The 22,066-nt window shown below is 43.3% G+C and overlaps 1 protein-coding gene across 1 annotated transcript in view; it reads left to right on the forward strand.

Moving 5' to 3' along the window:
* LOC138982885 (mucin-2-like) overlaps nt 1-18,539 on the forward strand; it is a 31,659-nt gene extending 13,120 nt beyond the window's left edge. Inside the window, exons 2-4 of the mRNA XM_070356282.1 lie at nt 9,877-10,088; nt 11,267-12,785; nt 13,334-18,539. Coding sequence (XP_070212383.1) covers nt 9,877-10,088; nt 11,267-12,785; nt 13,334-13,638 — 2,036 coding nt within the window. The 3' untranslated portion in view covers nt 13,639-18,539. The remainder of the gene's footprint in view (nt 1-9,876; nt 10,089-11,266; nt 12,786-13,333) is intronic.
* Nucleotides 18,540-22,066: the final 3,527 nt, after the last annotated feature.

Here is a 22,066-nt window from a genome sequence, read left to right on the forward strand (position 1 = left end):
ATGCACATTAGTCACTATGCTGACGGAGGAATTTGAGCTGAACCATTTCCAAAGTGCATGTTGAAATAGAGCTTTGGTGGCATGTAAGTTCTGTCATCAGCGCGTATTGTACGAAAGAGAAGAGTGACAAATAAGTCGCTTTTCGTTGTGTCTTCGCAAACACGTTCATTACTGCGCATATACGTTCATTACTCACTAAGCTGTGGGAGGATTTTAAACTCATCCATATCCACATAGTACTATTGTCTGGATTCACCAGGAATAACCAGATCGTCTTTTCAAAGAGACTTCGTGAGGATGACTTAACATCTGCCAATGCCTGAATACTTTAGAAAAGTTTTCTTCTTCTGAAATTTAAGAGAAATACAAACGCGCACCTGCCACCTTGCTCGCATGCCATACGCATTTGTAAATGCACACATTGTGTCACAAAGTCGCTTTGAAAAGTTCCACGCAATGCACATTGTATTTCGTCGGGGGGACAAACAATAAAATAAGAAAAAGAATGATAGAAAGAAAACACATTTCAAGAACATGTTTCAGAATTTTACTTTTATTTGGGAGGTGTTTAGATGGAGATAGGGGTGGGGGTGGTAAGGGCGTTTGGGGCGACCACGTACGTAGCCTTTGAAAAAAATGTATGTGTAAGGGGAGGAGGGGGGGGGGGGGGCGCATATGTGCGTGCTTATATCCTTACATGCCTTCGTGGGTATGTTTATGTGTATGTGTGTATGTAAGGAAAAGTTTCGTGGTTCTAAAAATAGAAAGTCTGGCGTTTCTAAAGATAGAAACGCGACATTCATAATCTGTGAATGAGTCAAGACGTTTGTCCTGAGTTTACCGCCCTTGTGTATCCCGTTACAGCAGTGTGCACTTCACAGACCTGCTCTGAATGAGAACATTGTGCATTGAGACCTGCTCTGAATGAGAACAGATTTTCACGAACTAAAAAAGTGAAAACACCGGGTGTTAACTGTGTGTGTGTGTGTGTGTGTGTGTGTGTGTGTGTGTGTGTGTGTGTGTGTGTGTGAGTGTGCGTGTATGTCTGTGTGTGTGGGTTTCCGTGAGCCGTTTCTGGGTAACAACGATGACCTTTCCTACCTTCTAAAAAGGAAAATCCCACGTCCCATTTGTTGTTGCTTCCGGTTTGTTCCATAATGCATTGTCAAATATTACTTTGTGAAAAAGGCGCTGCAGCCGGATCGAGCGTATATGCGCAACCGCAAAAATAAATAGTCTATTTTAGAGAGAAAGGCTGGCTTACTCTCACGAAAAGAACAATGCTTTGCAGTGTGTGTTTTCAAACCGTGTTTATTTTTGTATTATGTTGTGATATGTCAAATGTCATTTTTAGCTCGGTGCACTATTGAGAAAACGATGATGGATGTCTTTTGCTGTTGAAGGTGTAGTCTGTGCTAAAGGTGTGGTCACAAGACCAGTAGGTAACAGTAAGCGTTATTTGCTGCGTGTGACTCATTACAGTTAATTCAGTGCTCAGAAAAGGCGTAAAAGGAACTGGAGATTATGACCATTGCCAGCAATTGTTTTGTTACAGTTACGAAGTTAACACTGATGACTCCACTGAGCATTATTTTCTACGGAAATGATGTCATGCAGTTCAGGGTTCAGAAGGGCGTAAAAGGAACTGTAGATTATGACCATTGCCAGCAATTGTTTCGTTACAGTTACGAACTTAACAATGATGGCTCTAATCATTCAATTCTTTGAATGTGACTCATGTTTCAAAAGGGCGTAACAGAAACTGGAGATGTCAACCATTGCCAGCAATTGTTTTGTTACAGTTACGAAGTTAACACTGATGACTCCACTGAGCAGTTTTCTACGGATATGATGTCATACAGTACAGGGTTCAGAAGGGCGTAAAAGGAACTGTAGATTATGACCATTGCCAGCAATTGTTTCGTTACAGTTACGAAGTGAACACTGATGACTACACTAAGCATTATTTTCCACGGATGTGACTCATGCCATACAGTTCAGGATTCAGAAGGGCGTAAAACTGGAGATTATGACCAATGCAAGCAATTGTTTTGTGACAATGACAAGGCGTAATTCATCAAACAATGATTCGTGCCCGATATAAGATCCGGCTTGTCGGGAGGGTCGCGTTAAACCAGTCCGCCGAAACGGTGATTTAGTTTAGAGAAAACACTGTGAGAAAAGTAAGGGTACCGGGATGTTGCTGGGCTTTACTTTCTTCGGCAAATTTGCCAAAATTGCCATCGCATTGTCATCCCCTTTCCTCCACTGTGAATCAAGTTCGGCATAAAAGCTCAATGACGGCAACGTTTTCGGCACTCTGAAAGAAATTTCAGCGTGTTAATTGGTCGGATAGTCATTTACTTGAAAAGTCTAATGCAGTTTTGAAATAAAATACTTTTTACTAATGTATCTCGGCTGTATGACCTTACCCCCTCTCCCCCCCCCCCCCCCCCCCCCAAAAAAATAAAAAAATAAATAAATACTTGTTGCTGTATAATGTATAAAGTCACGCTGAAAATTTGAACTAAATCTGCTGCGATATACTATTAATATTCTGAAGACCAAACAAGTCGCGTGAGGCGAAAATACAACATTTAGTCAAGTAGCTGTCGAACTAACAGAATGAAACTGAACGCAATGCAACGCAGCAAGACCGTATACTCGTAGCATCGTCAGTCCACCGCTCACGGCATAGGCAGTGAAATTGACAAGAAGAGCGGGGTAGTAGTTGCGCTGGGAAGGATAGCACGCTTTTCTGTACCTCTCTTCGTTTTAACTTTCTGAGCGTGTTTTTAATCCAAACATATCATATCTATATGTTTTTGGAATCAGGAACCGACAAGGAATAAGATGAAAGTGTTTTTAAATTGATTTGGAAAATTTAATTTTGATAATAATTTTTATATATTTAATTTTCAGAGCTTGTTTTTAATCCGAATATAACATATTTATATGTTTTTGGAATCAGCAAATGATGGAAAATAAGATAAACGTAAATTTGTATCGTTTTCTAAAAATGTTTTATTTTTTACAATTTTCAGATTTTTAATGACCAAAGTCATAAATCAATTTTTAAGCCACCACGCTGAAATGCAATACCGAAGTCTGGGCTTCGTCGAACATTACCCGACCAAAATTTCAACCAGTTTGGTTGAAAAATGAGGGCGTGACAGTGCCGCCTCAACTTTCACGAAAAGCCGGATATGACGTCATCAAAGACATTTATCAAAAAAATGAAAAAAAACGTCTGAGGATATCATACCCAGGAACTCTCATGTCAAATTTCATAAAGATCGGTCCAGTAGTTTAGTCTGAATCGCTCTACACACACACACAGACACACACACACACACACACGCATGTACATACACCACGACCCTCGTCTCGATTCCCCCCTCTACGTTAATACATTTAGTCAAAACTTGACTAAATGTAAAAAGCACACACACTCAAACATAAACCTAATCCTTAGCCCAATGGGAAACCAGACACACCCATAAATTGTGAAGCTGAAAACGAAAATCGCTGTCAAAGCCCCAACCCCCCTCCCCCCCCCCCCAAAAAAAAAAAGAAAAAAAAAAGGAAGAAAAAAAAAGTAAACTAAAGATAAGTCAGTAGCAGTTTCTTGTACCCCAAAAACATCATAATTAGCAAAAGGGAGGAGGGGGGGGGGGGGTGGGTAGCATAAAGAAAGACAGACACTGAGACCAAAGAGCTCTCCCCACCGACAGAAGGTGAAGGAGTAGGGTAGATAGGAAAAGGAAATCAAAAGAACTGCCGCTGAATCTAAGCCTCGTGCATCAAACACTTTAAACATGGACGAGACTGCAAAATCTGATGCTCCAGCCAGTCTGATCTTCATCCTCGTACATGATGGGTGTGCCGTCCATCAAATGAACAGGATAAAGAGAAGAGGACGCAGACGTAGGATGGAATCTGGTTGGTGAAACCTGCGAGCAGACGAAGAAGACTTCACAAGACGAAGAGAGATAGACTCGATTTTGTTCAATTATGTAGCAGAGCTTCCCACATACGCTCCACTTACAGGGTCCCGGGACCCTCATCTTTTATGTTTAGGGGGTTCCATGACCCTTTCAGTGGAACTTTAGAGGGTGCGAATTTTGGAAGGCACATTCTTCGTCGACAGATGATCCCTGGAGCGATCATGTCATTTAATCCTGACTTTTTTTAAACTCTCTGAGCCGTTCACAAAAATATTTTGATCGTATCCATTATATCGGTTAGATTAGGTCTGTAAATTCGCGTCAGTGCATAACGGGCAAAACATGTTTTGTACTGACGGTACGCATGATGGCAGATAAAAATGCCGCGTCCCAGGACCTGTTATTTTCAGGTTCAGTGCGTCGCGGGACCCTCTCCATGAATTTATAATACGTTTCTTTCGGCTTCTAGTTCGTACAAGACGCAGGAAAGCACACTTTGGGAGCCCTGTGACGTCTTCAGATAATGGCATGGAGCAACTTGTGCTGGAACTACTGCGAATGAGCAGCAATCAGCGCAGAGTGTAGAATAGTCAGCCACTGTCAGAAACTCTCAGCAACAATGACAGATTCGAGTACCAAAACATACTAATCTCATCTTCATGTTCAGCCGTCTATCAGTTTACCACACAAGCTGTTCACGTCTGCCTGTCAGTCTGTCTGCCTGTCCATCTCTCTCTGTCTTCCTCTCACCGTCCGTCTCGGTCTGTCTTTCCTACTATGTATAATATGTTGCTGAGCTGCTAATGAAGCAGCTGTCATAATTACGGTTTGGCTTGTCTGGGACACACACACACACACACACACACATACACACACACACACACGCAAACACACACACACACACACTTATAAACGCACACACACACACACACTTATAAAAGCACACACATACACACGCACGGCAGATACTGTTATAGGTTGCAAGTGTAAACAAATACAGTAAACAGAAACGTCTCGCACGTGTGTCAGTGCACTGCACCAAAACTATCCACAAGCTGGCAAGTGCGCAGCAATCCACCATTTTGCCGCAAGGTTACACCGGAACGAGAGCCCGTGTTTATCAATCATATTTCCCAGCCAACGGTTCCGGTTCCGGTGTGCATCCGGATGTTATAGCTGAAGCACGTGACGGTATACCGGCACGTAGCCACTACTGGCACACTGACACCGTTTTACTCCTTGAAGCACTCAACGGCTTTGCCTCAAAGGAGCGGCGTTGAAGATGTATTCGGCACATCACCGATTTTTAATTTGTTTAAAAATTGAATAGAGACAAAGGATAAACGGATGTCACCAACGGGCTTTGTCGAAGTTGTTATTTCTTACTTTGAAAGCATTTCTACCTTTGCCTGATAAGCCGCCAAGTCGTGTGGTACACATTTAAACAATTTTTTACGATGGCACTCTTGATGAATCTTTATGAAGTAAAGGACTGTCGAATCAGTCTGCGTCTACTTTTGCAAGCCCGGTTGGGGAAGTGCAAGGCTTCGATCGAGGCTTCAAGGCTTTTCTATTGGGCCCATACGGATTATTTAGAACATGAAACAGTAACAAAAACCAGAGCCGACTGAGCAAAACTAAACAATATTGTCAACATAATAATGTTGAACAATATTCAGAGCTGCCAAACCTGTGTCTGGTTGATAGTTGTGCTTATTAGTTACTGCGGGTAAGTGTTTAAGTGCGTGTCATAGTGTGGCCTACTGCGTGTGTCACAATAAGTGCGTGCACGTGCACGGTTAACTATGTCCGTTTCTGTGTCACGCGCATATTTGTGACTCATTGATGAACATTTCAGAATGCACCAGAAATATCCCAGTTAGACAGGATATTATCTTTTTATGTTTTAGCGCAAGCGCAGAAGCTGCGAAAAAAACCTCATGTGCATAAAACATTAGGAATACGAAAACGGCCCGCATGTGCTTCTCCAAACTCATGTTTCACACTGACAGACTGCGAGGAAGGCAGACAGAGGGAAAGACAGACAGACAGACAGACAGATAGACCGACCGTACCGTCTGTCTACACACCGGCATCACTTTTGTTTGTGGAAGAAAAAACTAAAGCCACAAGCCGGTAGAGAGAATTAGTAGGTGAATCCACAGCCAGGGTTTACCGATTGTAACCACGTGTGCGGCCATTAAAAAACAATCTGGTCTGGATTAGCTTACAGGTGACAAACCTCAGCAAACATGTGCACCCCGTCGACCTACTTCCGCCGCCTTGCTCCCAGCTTGCTCTGCGGCGGGGAATCAGTTCCGGTACACGTCTTCGGCCTTAACCTTTTCCCTGTAACGGGTGACCCCCGGGTCGAATCCCGCTTGCTCCGCGGCGTAAAATCAGTCCCGGTGCACGTCTTTGGCCTTAACCTTTTGTGTTACGGGTGACCCAAGGGAAATCTCCTTCGTGCGGCGACGGGTATCAACTGTCAATGACGAAACCATTCTGTGGACGAATGACATTTCGCGGCAACGCTTGTTTTTCACAGCCTGCAAAAAACTCATATTTCATCTTAGAGCTCACATGATTTCTGTCGAGAGAATTTGACACAGAAGAACTGAATCTGAGTTGAGCATGCTCCTCCGGTCCAATCCGGAAAAGACGCTGGCCTTTTCGCCTTTGCTTTTTCCCTTTGAGGAGAAAAAAAAAGTTCCCTACTTTTGTATTCACGTCATACCGCTTGTCTGGGTCAATGGCGAACTTCAAGATGTTCAGCTGGCCCGCTGTTTGTGTATTCTCCTTGCTTTGTTTGTTGTATGTCTGGAGGGGGGGGTCTTCACAATCTTTAACGGCTTCCGCTCAAAATGTGGGACTTGAATGGGGCAAGAATGTAGGGTGACGAGAATCTAAGCCGGATGGAGTTTAACAAAGTCCTGTCTGAATTTACTCGATTCAAGTGCTGGATTAAGCAATGCCAAAAGATTCAGCAATTTCAGCCAGCTATTTGTTTTTAGAAGCAGGAAGAGATCAAATTGGACAGGATATTACTTGTTAACAAGGGAATGACATAAGCAAACAGGTGCCTAACTTACAGCCAGCCCTCGCCCATGTGAGGGGCCAAGAGAAAGATGAAATCAGATGTACTTAGGTAAGATAAGATTGATCATTCCTGGGGGTTATGAGAGAGACAATGACAATGACAATTCTTTATTTAACGAGGGTAGTAGATTAAGCAGTGGTCTGCTTTTTTTACATCCAGCCCTCGCCCTAGAGAGGGACTAACTACAAACATGAAATAAAAATACAAGATAAAAAATAGAAAATAGAAAAACTAAAATTCGACATTTTAACAGAAAACTAAAGTGAAAACACATTATACATATGTACACAAAATGCATTGCATTGAGGTAAATTGCGAGTTAATTGTTGTGAATTAAGTGGTATAGTGCAGCTTGCACTTTCTCAACAGAGAGAGAGAGAGAGAGAGAGAGAGAGAGAGAGAGAGAGAGAGAGAGAGAGAGAGAGAGAGAGAGAGAGAGAGAGAGAGAGAGAGAGAGAGAGTGGGGGGGGTGTGTGGTCGTACAGGTAGGTTGCAAAATCGGTAATTTGCAATGGTTTACGAGTAACGGGTATTTTTTACTCGCAATTTTACATTTACGGTTGCATACTTGGCTCAAGTAAAAAACAAGTCGCGTAAGGCGAAAATACAACATTTATTCAAGCTGTCGAACTCACAGAATGAAGCTGAACGCAATGCATTTTTTCAGCAAGACCGTATAAGCCTACTCGTAGCATCGTCAGTCCACTGCTCGTGGCAAAGGCAGTGAAATTGACGATCCAGAATAGCGCAGTAGTGGTTCCGCTGAGCAGGATAGCACGCTTTTCTGTATCTCTTTTCTTTTTAACTTTCTGAGCTTGTTTTTAATCCAAACATATCATAACTATATGTTTTTGGAATCAGTAACCATCAAGGAATAAGATGAAATTGTTTTTAACTCGATTTCGGAAATTTAATTGTAATAATAATTTTTATATTTTTAATTTTTAGAGCTTGTGTGTAATCCAAATATAACATATTTATATGGTTTTGGAATCAGAAAATGATGAAAAATAAAATGAAATTGATTTTGGATCGTTTTATAACAAAATAATTTTAATTACAATTTTCAGATTTTTAATGACCAAAGTCATTGATTAATTTTTAAGCCTCCAAGCTGAAATGCAATACCAAAGTCCGGTCTTTGTCGAAGATTGCTTGGCCAACGTTTCAATCAATTTGATTGAAAAATGAGTGTGTGACAGTGCCGCCTCAACTTTTACAAAACTTGAGCAGGGTATGACGTCATCAAAGACATTTATCGAAAAAATGAAATAAACCTCTGGGGAAATCATTCCCAGAAACTTTCTTGTAGTAAAATTCCATAAATATCGGTCCATTAGTTTACTCTGAATCGCTACACACACACACACACACACACAGACACACATACACTGCACCACCCTCGTCTCGATGCCCCCTCTATGTTAAAACATTAAGTCAAAACTTTACTAAATGTAAAAAGAACTTGATAGCTACGTCCGTCGAAAAATATCATGCTGTCTAGTCTGCCTTTCGCAAAATTCACACGCACACATTTTTGTCCTTCGTGACAACAAGAGCACGAACATCAAGAACGAGAAGAAAAACAAGAGATTACGGTCACGAGGATCTGTGCCCCTGAATCATGTAGACCCTGTAGATTGTGACCAGACTATAGTGCACCTTGTGGGCATGACCTTTTCCGGTAATAAGACGCAGACATCGTTGTTTTAAATCTTGCTCTGAGATCCGCCGGTAAAGGTTAACGGTGCTTTATTTTCCCAGCTCTGTTTACTGTTTTCGCTTCTCTTACACTCAGCCTTTGTCAGTCTGCCTTTGTGACCTTGTCCTCTGTTTGTTCTTCCTTATTCTGTGAAACAGAGAGAGAGAGAGAGAGAGAGAGAGGGGGAGAGAGAGAGAGAGAGAGAGAGAGAGAGAGAGAGAGGGTGCACCGAGAGAGAGAGAGAGAGAGAGAGAGAGAGAGAAAGAGAGAGAGAGAGAGAGAGAGAGAGAGAGGCTGCGAGAGACTGAGAGAGAGAGAGAGAGAGAGGGTGCACCGAGAGAGAGAGAGAGAGAGAGAGAGAGAGAGAGAGAGAGAGAGAGAGAGAAAGAGAGAGAGAGAGAGGGGGGCTGCGAGAGACTGAGAGAGAGAGAGAGAGAGAGAGAGAGAGAGAGACAGAGACTGAGAGAGAGACTGAGAGAGACGGGCAGAGAGAGAGAGACAGAAAGAAAGACAGACGGACAGACAGACAGAGAGACAGACAAAGAGAACAGAGAGATATGTACCGGTAGGTAACCCAATGGCACAAACGTTTTGCACCACTTTCATTCTTATCCAAGATATTAAGTTGTCTATGTCTATGTCTATGTCTATTATTCAACGTCGACGTTTGCAATTAATAACATCCAGGGCTTGGCACAAGTATTTGCCTATCGCGGATCCTCGAACGTGTGTCTCAATTTTTTTGTTGGCTAATACTGATAGGGTTTTAGTATTTAAGCAATCAAAAGATAACAAACCAGCATGCCAAATAATAACTCACACAGACAAAACAAACGTATATCAGTTAAATTTTTAACAAAACAAGCAAAATGGCCCACAGATATTACTTGAAATTAAAAAAAGAAAATTCAGCTGAAAACAATCGCTTTCTACTGCGAATTAATTTCACGTTGAAACACTAACTGCATCAACTATTCACTGTGCAGGTCGAACCCATGCCCCAACCTACCACATTTGGTTCATGATATTACTTGATTTGTTTAATATATTGTTTGTTAGGTCAAAACAATCGCTTTTTACTGCGAATTCATTTCACTTTGAAGCTCTTATAACTTTTCACTGTCCAGGTCGAACCCATGCCCCAACCTACCACATTTGGACGGAAGGCGGATACGCGGACCCGGCTCTGAAGCGGTTTGCGGAGAAAGGAGACCCGGTGCTGTACGACAGTCAGCCGCAGGGTTACCAAGGTGTCCATGACACGTTCCACTGCGACCCCATCAGAGGAGGGGAGGGCAAGACGTCTACATTCATCTCCGCTGATGGTGCGCACTCCAAAGTAAGTGGTTGCACTGTGTGGTGGTATCCAATACTAAAGAAGGCAAAACACACTGACAGAGAGAGAGAGAGAGAGAGAGAGAGAGAGAGAGAGAGAGAGAGAGAGAGAGAGAGAGAGAGAGAGAGAATTGAATTGAATTGAACTTTATTTAACAAGGATTAAGATTTAAGGCTACGCCTTTTCTTACAATCTGTCCTTGAGAGAGAGAGAGAGAGAGAGAGAGAGAGAGAGAGAGAGAGAGAGAGAGAGAGAGAGAGAGAGAGAGAGAGAGAGAGAGAGAATTGAATTGAATTGAACTTTATTTAACAAGGATTAAGATTTAAGGCTACGCCTTTTCTTACAATCTGTCCTTGAGAGAGAGAGAGAGAGAGAGAGAGAGAGAGAGAGAGAGAGAGAGAGAGAGAGAGAGAGAGAGAGAGAGAGAGAGAGAGAGAGAGAGAGGGGCCGAGGGAGAGAGAGAGAGAGAGAGAGAGAGAGAGAGAGAGAGAGAGAGAGAGAGACAAACAAACACACACACACACATACACACACACACACACACACACACACACACACACACACGCGCGCATACACACACACAACCACTGACAATTTTGGTTTTTATTTGTGTCAAATTTGATAAACTTCAAGTTGAAATCCAAGATTATTTGTTTCCGTCGACAGTATAATTCACGTCTCTTTGTCTCTTTGGCTTAAAATAAGATTCATGATATTACTTGAATATTTCTTTTTGTGTTAGATTTAATCAGTCGCTTTCTACTGCGAAGTCCTTTTCACTTTGAAACAAATGACATGATTCTATGCGTCTCCACGTTCGGATAACTTACTGCAACTTCATAAACTTGACTATTTCTGTAATTTAAGACAAACTGACAGTTGGCAAATTGAGATTCACATACCTGGAGTAAATTGGAGTTGTTCATATTTGTTCCGTTTTTCAAAAGAAGAACGTGGACAAGTTTGCGCGCTCATGCATACTGCTGTTGAAACTGTTCAAGCTTATAAAATGTGTCTTCTGACACTGACATCTAAAAATCCGGAAGACTTCTGTCTTCATTTGATTTTGTTGACAGTCCGCAATGTTTGTTAGGGATGGTTTCAGTCCTTCTTTAAGCCTGCACGTTGGTATGTGGTATTATAACACTATTAAGAATCATTTCTGCTTTCTTTTCCCGCAGGTGTCCTTCGTTGTCAAGATGGTACCCAGCCCCGATTGGTTCGTTGGGGTCGACGGCCTTGAGCTGTGCCGACGGGGAAGGTGGCGAGCACGTGCGCACGTGAACCTGTGGCCCATGGACGCCGGCACGGACCGGGGGTACACCTTCACCTCGCCCAGGTGGCCCTCCCACCCTCGTGAGACCATTTACAAGATCACCTCCTCCTACCCCGACCACCCGGCCAGCGCCTTCCTGTACCCCGAGTACCGCAAGCTACCCAGGGTGGGCTATGTGCAGGTGGAGCGGGTGGCGCAGTACTACAGGAGAGGCTCCGTGTCTGCCGTCAAGAGCAAGCTGGGCCCCAACGTTGTCGTGTACGGCGTGAAGCCCATCACCACGGTGGCCCCCACGACGACGACGGCGCTGAACGGTTCGCTGCTGCTGTCAGAGAACGCCACAGAGGCGCTCAACTCCCCAGAAGTGAACACATTCGTACCTGCCTCGGCTGTGGTCAAGGAAACCGAGAGCAGAACAGCGGGAACGTCTGACGAACAGAAAGCTGGAAACGTTCCAAGGGAAAATGTAGGAAACCCCCTTCCCCAGCAGAAACAAATCCCAGCAGCTACAACAACGACGACCTCAACAACCACGACTCCAACAACGACGACAACGAAACCGACAAAGACACCTTCCCCCACCACGCCAGCATCCACGAAGGCAGTGAGCATTCCCGAAGCGGTCAAAATTGACGCAGAGATGAATGCTCCTGAAAAAGACATTGAGGCTTACCAAGATGACGACGCTCACGCTAAAAATATGGTCAACGACCCGGCCTGGACACCCACCAACGGCGAGAATTTGAACGAGAGTTCGCGAAAACATGCAGCTGCGAGTCTCGAAGACAGTACAAAAGAAGAAAATTTAAAGTCGAGCTCGGCCACAAAGATCTTACCTGACGACGACGAGGTAAACGATCCGCTGCCAGACGCATCCTCCTCTGTACACCTAGGGGCTGACGATTCCGTTCAGACTGTGGACACTGCTCGTCTGTCCAGCGAAACGCACCCAACCTCTTCCAGAAAATCTCCTGCTGCATCATCCACCAATAACTCCCTCTCTCCCAACACACCCACCACCGCCACCACGACCACCACCACCGCCCCCAAGGTAGCTGACGCCGACACTCCACCCCTCAGGTCATCCCGAACCGCATCTAGTGTGCCCTCTTTGAGCTCCACATCCACGTCCACAAGAGCGACGTCCGAAACCTCGGCAAAGACAGTGGACACGACGAAGGCAGCGCCAAGGACCTCAAGCCCTCGCCAGGAGGACCCTCGGACCCAGACCGTCACGGATAGCAGAGGACGACCCCAGATGAGGGCGGGGAGCTACTTCCGGCGTCGCTTGAGGACCACGCCACCCAGACCGGAAGCCAGACGGAAGACGGGGACTGTGGAGCCCACGGCCAGCCAATCACCGCACACGTTTGACGAGCCCCAGTTTGTGGAGGTGGCCGTCACCGACCCCTATGAGGACAGCCGTGAGTAGTCGGAGGACAGCGCTGCAAAACTAAAATCTGACTAAAAACAATCGTGTGTGTGTGTGTGTGTGTGTGTGTGTGTGTGTGTGTTTATTTATTTATTTATCAAGGAGATTTCTATAGCGCATAACTAAAAGCACTATGCGCTTATGTTTGTGTGTGTGTGTGTGTGCGCGCGCGCGCGCGTGTGTGTGTGTGTGTGTATGTGTGTGTGTGTGTGTGTGTGTATGTGTGTGTGTGTGTGTGTGTGTGTATGTGTGTGTGTGTGCGTGTGTGTGTGTGTGTGTGTGTGTGTGTGTGTATGTGTGTGTGTGTGTGTGTGTGTGTGTGTGTGTATGTGTGTGTGTAAACGTGCGTGCATGTGCGCAAAGTTGCGGATGTGTGCTTGTTTGTAAAGCTTTGACCAGAGAAAAGTACGCATAATTATATATATATCTTTGTCACGTGTTCAGTCCAATCCAGACATGATATTCTGAAGTGAAATTCCAGTGATCAGTGATTATGACGGTATTTTGTGCCTAACGGTATGTTCTTTCCTCTTGTTCCAGTACCCGTAGACTGTCGGGTGCAGGAATGGTCAGAGTGGACCTCATGCAGCATGTCTTGCGGATTCGGGGTGCGTGTCCGTACCCGTGACGTCATCTCATACTCCAAGAATGGCGGCTTCGGGTGTCCGGTACTGGAACAGGAAGCGCTATGCGGGAGCATGCGCAGCTGCAGATGGAAGCACTTTTCTTTCATCGGAGGTAGAGGTACAACACGACCTCGACGCGAGCGCGTGCGCAGACGACGTCATCACCACGATCAGCAACAGAGAGCAGCCGAGTGGAGACGAAGATATCACTCCAAGTGAACAGATACACTGGTCGGAAAAGTGAAAACTGTTGAAAAATGACAGAGTAAAGACAGAAGAAAAGAAAAATGACAGAGTAAAGACAGAAGAAAAGAAAAATGACTGTCTGGGACAAGTTTTGATGTTGAAGTTCGCATACTTTTTTCAAAATTGCCTTCCTTGATTAATTGCCTTCATTTTTAATGAAGATAAACTATAAGAATGACAATAAGACGTTTGAGCATACCCTGGAAGTCAGAACAAAGACGTTTTTGTACGCTGACAGGGCTTGAATAAAATGGACATGAACTGAACCATGGACAACAGACAGATGCAGGAAGACGATATATGGCGGTGTAAATAATGATCCAAGTGCTTTTAGGTTGTGTCCTTCGGCAGTTCAGTTCAGTGAACTGGTCGATGTGCGTGTACTCGATTAGTAAGATGCAAATGTTTAATATTGTTTGATATGATATCGACATTTTATGCAAACCATTTACTGGTGATCACTGTATCAAGAAATGTATTTTGTTCTGAGGAGCAAACTCAGATATCTGACAAATCTGCCCAGGCTGTTGCAGTCTACACTTGCCCACCCTGCAGACGAATGACACCGTGTATCATCACAAAAAGGTTGATTGTCAAGTGAAGTTTAAGTCGTATTTGAATATGGAGTTCTGCCATTCAGTCATTTCGACAGAAAAGTAAGTGTGTCGTCTCCAAACCTGGAAAAGAATGCAGTATATTTTTCCTTTGGGAAGTTGGACAGCTGCAGATAACTGTGTGGATTTTATTTTAACGATACCTCCCTTCCCGTGATAACAATTGTATTCACTGCCACGATTCTGTCAAGGCATAGACCTCTAATATAGGTCCCTGGTCAAGGCAAGGGAATTATTGATTTATGTCAATCTGCAAAATATTTCAGAAACAAAATTCCACTCTGCACAAGAAACAGCCGAACTTGATTATTTTTATTTTTATTTTTTTATTTTTTTTATTTTCTTGTATAAACACATAAACACAACATAACATACAGCATACACAGAATTTATCAACTTGATTATTGGTGTGTTCGACTGAGTGGAAGGGCGGTCTTATCTCATTTACAAGCCAGGGCGGATTTGTGGCTCTGTACATGATCGTTCACGAGAATAAAGGTATCGTTATTGTAGTCATGTAAAACTATAATTCTGATTCTAAAACTTTTATTTTCCCCCTCTCGCGTGGTCACAGAGTTCTACGTACGAGAAGAAAAAGTTGCGCGTTGTCAGGGGTAGTCAATATTTGACGTGACTTTGCATGACTACCGCAATGGTAGCGCTTTTTTTAAAAAATTTCCCACGTATATCGGTATAATTATGTGTGGGTTTAATTCGGAGAGTTCTTTGTGTCCACACAAAATCACACACACACACACACGCACGCACGCACGCACGCACGCACACACGCACGCGGCACGCACACACGCACGCACGCGCATATAGTATACAAACACACCAAAGAAAACACACGCACAATTATCTACAAAATTATCTACTTATACACGACCGCATACACTCAGAAAAACAGAGGAAGACACACGTACTACGGTCCCTCACTCTCGGGCTCGAGCAATGACACTTGCATGCGGGGCCTGCCTGTCAGTTTCTTGTTCGACTGACACTGTTTAATCATGTAAGATAATTAAACAGTTTTAGACGAACATGAAACTGACAGGCTACAAAACCCAGGCAGCACAGCACAATACACAGCAAAGCTCATCGAACTGAGTCGCATCGCCGGAGGTGTTCGTCATGATTTGAAGATGGCTGGAGGCGTCACGGGTCAGGCCTACGAGCTTTTGTACCCAGCCTCTTGTCACCCCAAGTTTTACATGCACATCTAGATTATGTTGCTGATTACAAAATTCTGCGTTAAAAAAAGGGGGGCATAATATTTGAGAACCGTACGTGTCCCAAATGAACTGTCTCCACCAGCCATATATGTAGATACTAGAATGAATACCCGCTTCGCCGGGTAGCCGGCTTCGCCGGGAAGAAGTACTTAGAGCCGTACGCCGGCTTCGCCGGGTCCGAACAATGGACCCGCCAAGCTTAGGTCCCTCCCAGATTCGTGGAATGGGAACAGCACGAAAATGACTCAGTGGCCATAATGCCATTCCTGACCATATCGAGTCCCATCCTTGTCGACGAATGTAACCGTGTTAAACACCTTTGGAGGCGAACTCCACTCAAACAGGATTGAGAAATTCATAGCTTATCTGTAAGCCCTTTTGAACTGTTATGGCTTTTCAAAGGAAGGCCAGTACATACAAATACACAAAAGCCGCCAGACCACATCACAAACAGAACTGAACAATCCCCAGGTGTTGCTCACATAGAGAGAGACACACACACACACACACACACACACACACACACACACACACACAAACACAGAGAAGCCGTATCTATAGAGAGATAGATGACAGTGTATTTTTCGCGTGGCTATAAATTGATTCGACCTTTGCACTTTTACAGTGAGGATAATTTACGGGTCCAATTTACGTTCTGGACACTGCGGTGACCTTCTAAAAATAGTAACAGAACGCCGGGAATATCCGAAGACGCTCCACTCATACTATAGTGCACCATACGAAGGAAGGGAGGTAAACGCTGAAAACCTGGAGAAGATGAGAAGATAAGGAAGAGTTACTTATAATGGTGAAATGAACACAAAAACCAAAATCGGTTCAGCGCTGCGCGCTGAGAGCACGTGTTGAAATATCTCATCGATGATATTGTGTCCGGGGTGTAGCTGAATACGGTGTCCAAATTTGAAAAAGATCCACCGAGAACTTTGGCTTTGGTGTGTCGGTATGGGGGCCCGGGTAGCTGAGGTGGAACCAAAATAGCTGAGGTGGAACCAAAAACCGGTTCAGCGCTGCGCGCTGAGAGCACGTGTTGAAATATCGACCAGGTTGTGTCCTGTCCCGGGTCTACCTGAATATGCCCACCAAATTTGAAGCAGATCCATCGAGAACTTTGGCCGTGCATCGCGAACTCACACACAGACACACACACAGACACACACACAGACACAAGTCGTATATATATATAGATGTCCCATCGACCATGAAAATAAGGTTTCGCTTCTCGCAATTATTTCACCTCAGTTCTAACATCCTGACAGGGTTCTCTCCGACTACAAACCTTGGCACATTAAAAAAAAAAATCAAACAAATCCTGGAATTTGGGACATTGTTATAGAACATTTCCGCACATTGTTACACCAGATAAGTGTTGCACAAATCTTCGGCTGTCGGGAACAAAGAAGGGCGCGACAAGCTTTTGGGATACAAACACTGGCGTAACGCATCCATCACCTTTTTGGGGGCCCGGGTAGCTCAGGTGGTAGAGCACTGGACTTGTGATCGAGAGGTCGCTGGTTCGAATCCGGGCCGGGACGGACACGGGTCAACTTTATGTGCAGACCCAGAGACGGTATCCATCTCCCACCCCTGTGTCACCACAATGGCACGTTAAAGATCTTGGTCATTCTACCATAAGTGCAGATGGCTGATACCACCTAAACACGCAAACATCAAAAAGCCGTGAGGGCGTAAAACTCGAATCGTATAAACCAATTCATGTCCAATATAGGCAATTAAGACCTGACGGACAATAAGCCCCTTAAAATTTACCCCATCACCTGCCTTCTGAGCCTTAGGCTACTATGGAGTCCCAGTTTAACCGAGTAGGCCGCTCGAGTAGTGCTCACACATGCTGAGTGGATATCGTCTTGAGATGATTGTTAGAATTTAGAAGCTCATATAAAGCAATATTGCTATTTCATATGTTACGTGGATTTCCATTGGTCAATTGGGCAAAACTGAGCTCAGTGCAAAAGTGATATCGACGACATTTCCGTCGATATCAGTTTTGATATCGACGACCTCTTTATTGCTTCCCCACTTCAAAAACAAAAACACCTACATTTTAAAACAAACAAATATATATGAAAATGTAATGATCCCAGAATTTAGTTGAGCAAGTGACTACAGACTTTTTGAAAGAAAAGACATTTTGAAATACTGAAAAGTACAAGAAAAGAGTGAACAAAAAGAAATAATAATCAGAGGGAGGGATATGGAACAGCCAAAACTGAGACAAATACTTTTGTAATTTCTTTACAGTAAATACAAAATGTCCAGAGAATTAGCAATATATCTAACATTGACTGACTGTATGACGATATCTTCTGCTATTGGTCTGTTTCGACAGTGATATCAAAATCTCGACCTCCGGTCTTGATTTTGATATCACTGTCTCAACAATTAGTCTGTACACACACACACACACGCACACACACACACACACACACACACACACACACACACACACACACACACCACGCACACACAAACACTCACGCAGGCACGCATTCACAGGCACGGACAGACGCACGGAAACACATACACACGCCGTAACAGACCATAGCAGAAGATATCATCACACAGTCCGTCAATATTGGGTAAAGCTAAAAACTTACTCGGAATTTTCAGCGTGGAAATTCGTGCCCGCTGCGCTTAGATATGAGGTTAGGAAAAAGAGTTGAGTGACCAGAAACAGTGTATCACGTAGAACACAGAATACAGGATATGTTATTGCCTGAGGTTTGAAATGTATATTGATGTTGCGATTAAAATGACAAATTCACAACCTTGTGTATGATAAACTATTCTGTATTCTGTATTTTCGTTTACGGTTTGTTACTGATGTAGATATTCTTCCCTGTGACAATCTATTTTGATACTTGTAATGTTCTATCGTCCTGTTTTTGTGTAAACCTCTACTAATGTAAATAAAATGTGTATGTTTCTACTTAGAATGTATTTTCCAGGCGAAGTTATTCTAAAAGATCAAGGTGTACACTTTCAACGACCTATGGAAGGGGCTGCAGCGTGCGAGTCCTTGTCTGCGTGTGCGTGCGTGTGTGTGTGTTTGTGTGTGTGTTTGTGTGTATGTCACGGTGTGAATTCGTGTGTGTGAGTTGTGGGTGTGCCTGCTGGCGGGCGGGCCGGCGTGTGTATGTGTTTCCGTGCGTCTGTCCGTGCATGTGAATGCGTGCCTGCGTGAGTGTTTGTGTGTGCGTGGTGTGTGTGTGTGTGTGTGTGTGTGTGTGTGTGTGTGTGTGTGTGCGTGTGTGTGTGTGTGTACAGACTAACTGTAAAGGAACAATGGTACAATTCCTGCCTGACAGAAATAACTATTTGTCCAGCACATATACTTCCAAATCCGTTACAGTTTCTACAGAGAGTGTTGTATTTATATCAGATATCCCAATGCAAGTACCCAAAATTATCGGATGAGTCGATCACCATCCAATGAATCAACCCAGACAACCAAACAACCAACCAACCAATCAACAAATGTAATTTTTCAAGAGTTTCTCTCTCTCTCTCTCTCTCTCTCTCTCTCTCTCTCTCTCTCTCTCTCTCTCTCTCTCTCTCTCTCTCTCTCTCTGTCTGTCTGTCTGCCTCTGTCTGCCTGTCTGCCTGTCTGTCTGTCTGTCTGCCTGCCTGTGTCTGACTGTCTGTCTGTCTGTCTGTCTCTGTCTGTATGTCTGTCTGTCTGTCTGTCTCTCTCTCTCGATCCGTCTCTCTCTCCCCCCTCTCTCTCTGGGTGTGTGACGGTGTGTGTGCCGGTGTGTGTGTGTGTGTGTGTGTGTGTCTCTCTCTCTCTCTCTTTCTTCCTCATCTTTTTTATATTTAGTCAAGTTTTGACTAAATATTTTAACGTAGAGGGGGGAATCGAGACGAGGGTCGTGGTGTATGTGTGTGTATGTGTGTGTGTGTGTGTGTGTGTGTGTGTGTGTCTGTCTGTCTGTGTGTGTGTGTAGAGCGATTCAGACTAAACTACTGGACCGATCTTTATGAAATTTTACATGAGAGTTCCTGGGATTGATATCCCCGAACGTTTTTGTCATCTTTTTGATAAATGTCTTTGATGACGTCATATCCGGCTTTTCGTGAAAGTTGAGGCGGCACTGTCACGCTCTCATGTTTCAACCAAATTGGTTGAAATTTTGGTCAAGTAATCTTCGACGAAGGCCGGACTTCGGTATTGCATTTCAGCTTGGTGGCTTAAAAATTAATTAATGACTTTGGTCATTAAAAATCGGAAAATGGTAAAAAAAAATAAAAATGTATAAAACGATCCAAATTTACGTTCTCCATCATTTTCTGATTCCAAAAACATATAAATATGTTATATTTGGATTAAAAACAAGCTCTGAAAATTAAATATATAAAAATTATTATCAAAATTAAATTGTCCAATTCAATTTAAAAACACTTTCATCTTATTCCTTGTCGGTTCCTGATTCCAAAAACATATAGATATGATATGTTTGGATTAAAAACACGCTCAGAAAGTTAAAACAAAGAGAGGTACAGAAAAGCGTGCTATCCTTCTTAGCGCAACTACTACCCCGCTCTTCTCCTCAATTTCACTGCCTTTGCCATGAGCGGTGGACTGACGATGCTACGAGTATACGGTCTTGCTGAAAAATGGCATTGCGTTCAGTTTCATTCTGTGAGTTCGACAGCTACTTGACTAAATGTTGTATTTTCGCCTTACGCGACTTGTTTATATTTAGTCAAGTTTTGACTAAATATTTTAACATCGAGGGGGAATCGAAACGAGGGTCGTGGTGTATGTGCGTGTGTGTGTGTGTCTGTGTGTCTGTGTGTGTGTGTGTGTGAAAATTAAATATATAAAAATTATTATCAAAATTAAATTGTCCAAATCAATTTAAAAACACTTTCATCTTATTCCTTGTCGGTTCCGGATTCCAAAAACATATAGATATGATATGTTTGGATTAAAAACTGCATTGCGTTCAGTTTCATTCTGTGAGTTCGACAGCTACTTGACTAAATATTGTATTTTCGCCTTACGCGACTTGTTTACATTTAGTCAAGTTTTGACTTAATGTTTTAACATAGAGGGGGAATCGAGACGAGGGTCGTGGTGTGTGTGTGTGTCTGTGTCTGTGCGTGTGTGTGTGTAGAGCGATTCAGAGTAAACTACTGGACCGATCTTTATGAAATTTTACATGAGAGTTCCTGGGTATGAAATCCCCAGACTTTTTTCATTTTTTCTTTATAAATATCTTTGATGACGTCATATCCGGCTTTTTGTAAAAGTTGAGGCGGCACTGTCACACCCTCATTATATTTAGTCAAGTTTTGACTAAATATTTTAACATCGAGGGGGAATCGAAACGAGGGTCGTGGTGTATGTGCGTGTGTGTGTGCGTGTGTGCGTGTGTGTGTGTGTGTAGGACTTTGGTATTGCATTTCAGCTTGGAGGCTTAAAAATTAATTTATGACTTTGGTCATTCAAAAATCTGGAAATTGTAATTAAAAATATTTTTTTATAAAATGATCCAAAATTACGTACATCTTATTCTTCATCATTTTCTGATTCCAAAAACATATAAGTATGTTATATTCGGATTAAAAACAAGCTCTGAAAATTAAAAATATAAAAATTATGATTAAAATTAAATTTCCGAAATCGATTTAATAACAATTTCATCTATGCAGCACAGCGCAACCACTACCGCGCTAAACAGGCTCGTTAATTTCACTGCGTTTTGCACAAGCGGCGGACTACGGTCATTGTGAAAAAATGCAGTGCGTTCAGTTTCATTCTGTGAGTTCCACAGCTTGACTAAATGAAGTAATTTCGCCTTACGCGACTTGTTTTTTACTGTCTTAAGTTTACACAGTTAAAGCTGAGTGGTCTTCATGCAGAAAAAGTGATACCACACGGACGTTATCAGTAGGCCCTATGTGGTGAAAAATCACTGACTGTTTGAAAGATGATCAATAAATAATCGCATTTTTACTTACACCGAACTTCTTGCATTAATATAATGAATATTTACTTCCCTGCCACACACCCACACAAAACAAACAACAACAAAAAAGAGAAGAAAACGATACACGTTGGATCCGGTGAAAAGTGCAGCCGCTTGCGTCAGAGTACTGCAAATTTATGCCAGCGGAAGTGCGGCAAGTCTTGGTGTTCAATTTAACGCGTCTTGACGGAAGACACCAACGATACAATACGGCCACGAATAATGCACACAGACTGCAGCAATACAGAAAGACAACCGCACCGACACCTTGGTATTGTTGATGTTGGATGCAGTGTTACAGTATGTGTTTATTTTCCTTGCCTCAGTCCCTGCGACACGGCCTCCCGGGGTGTTTCACGTGGCCAACAGATTGTTGTATTGAACACATAAATCGAGAGAGAGAGAGAGAGAGAGAGAGAGAGAGAGAGAGAGAGAGAGAGAGAGAGAGAACTCAGAACTCAGAACTCAGAACTTTATTACATAAGGATAAAGGTTTTAGGCTTAGCCTAATCTTCCAACCTGTCCTTGGAACATATAC

Source organism: Littorina saxatilis, linkage group LG12, assembly GCF_037325665.1.
Source record: "Littorina saxatilis isolate snail1 linkage group LG12, US_GU_Lsax_2.0, whole genome shotgun sequence".
Taxonomy (NCBI): Eukaryota; Metazoa; Mollusca; class Gastropoda; order Littorinimorpha; family Littorinidae; genus Littorina; species Littorina saxatilis.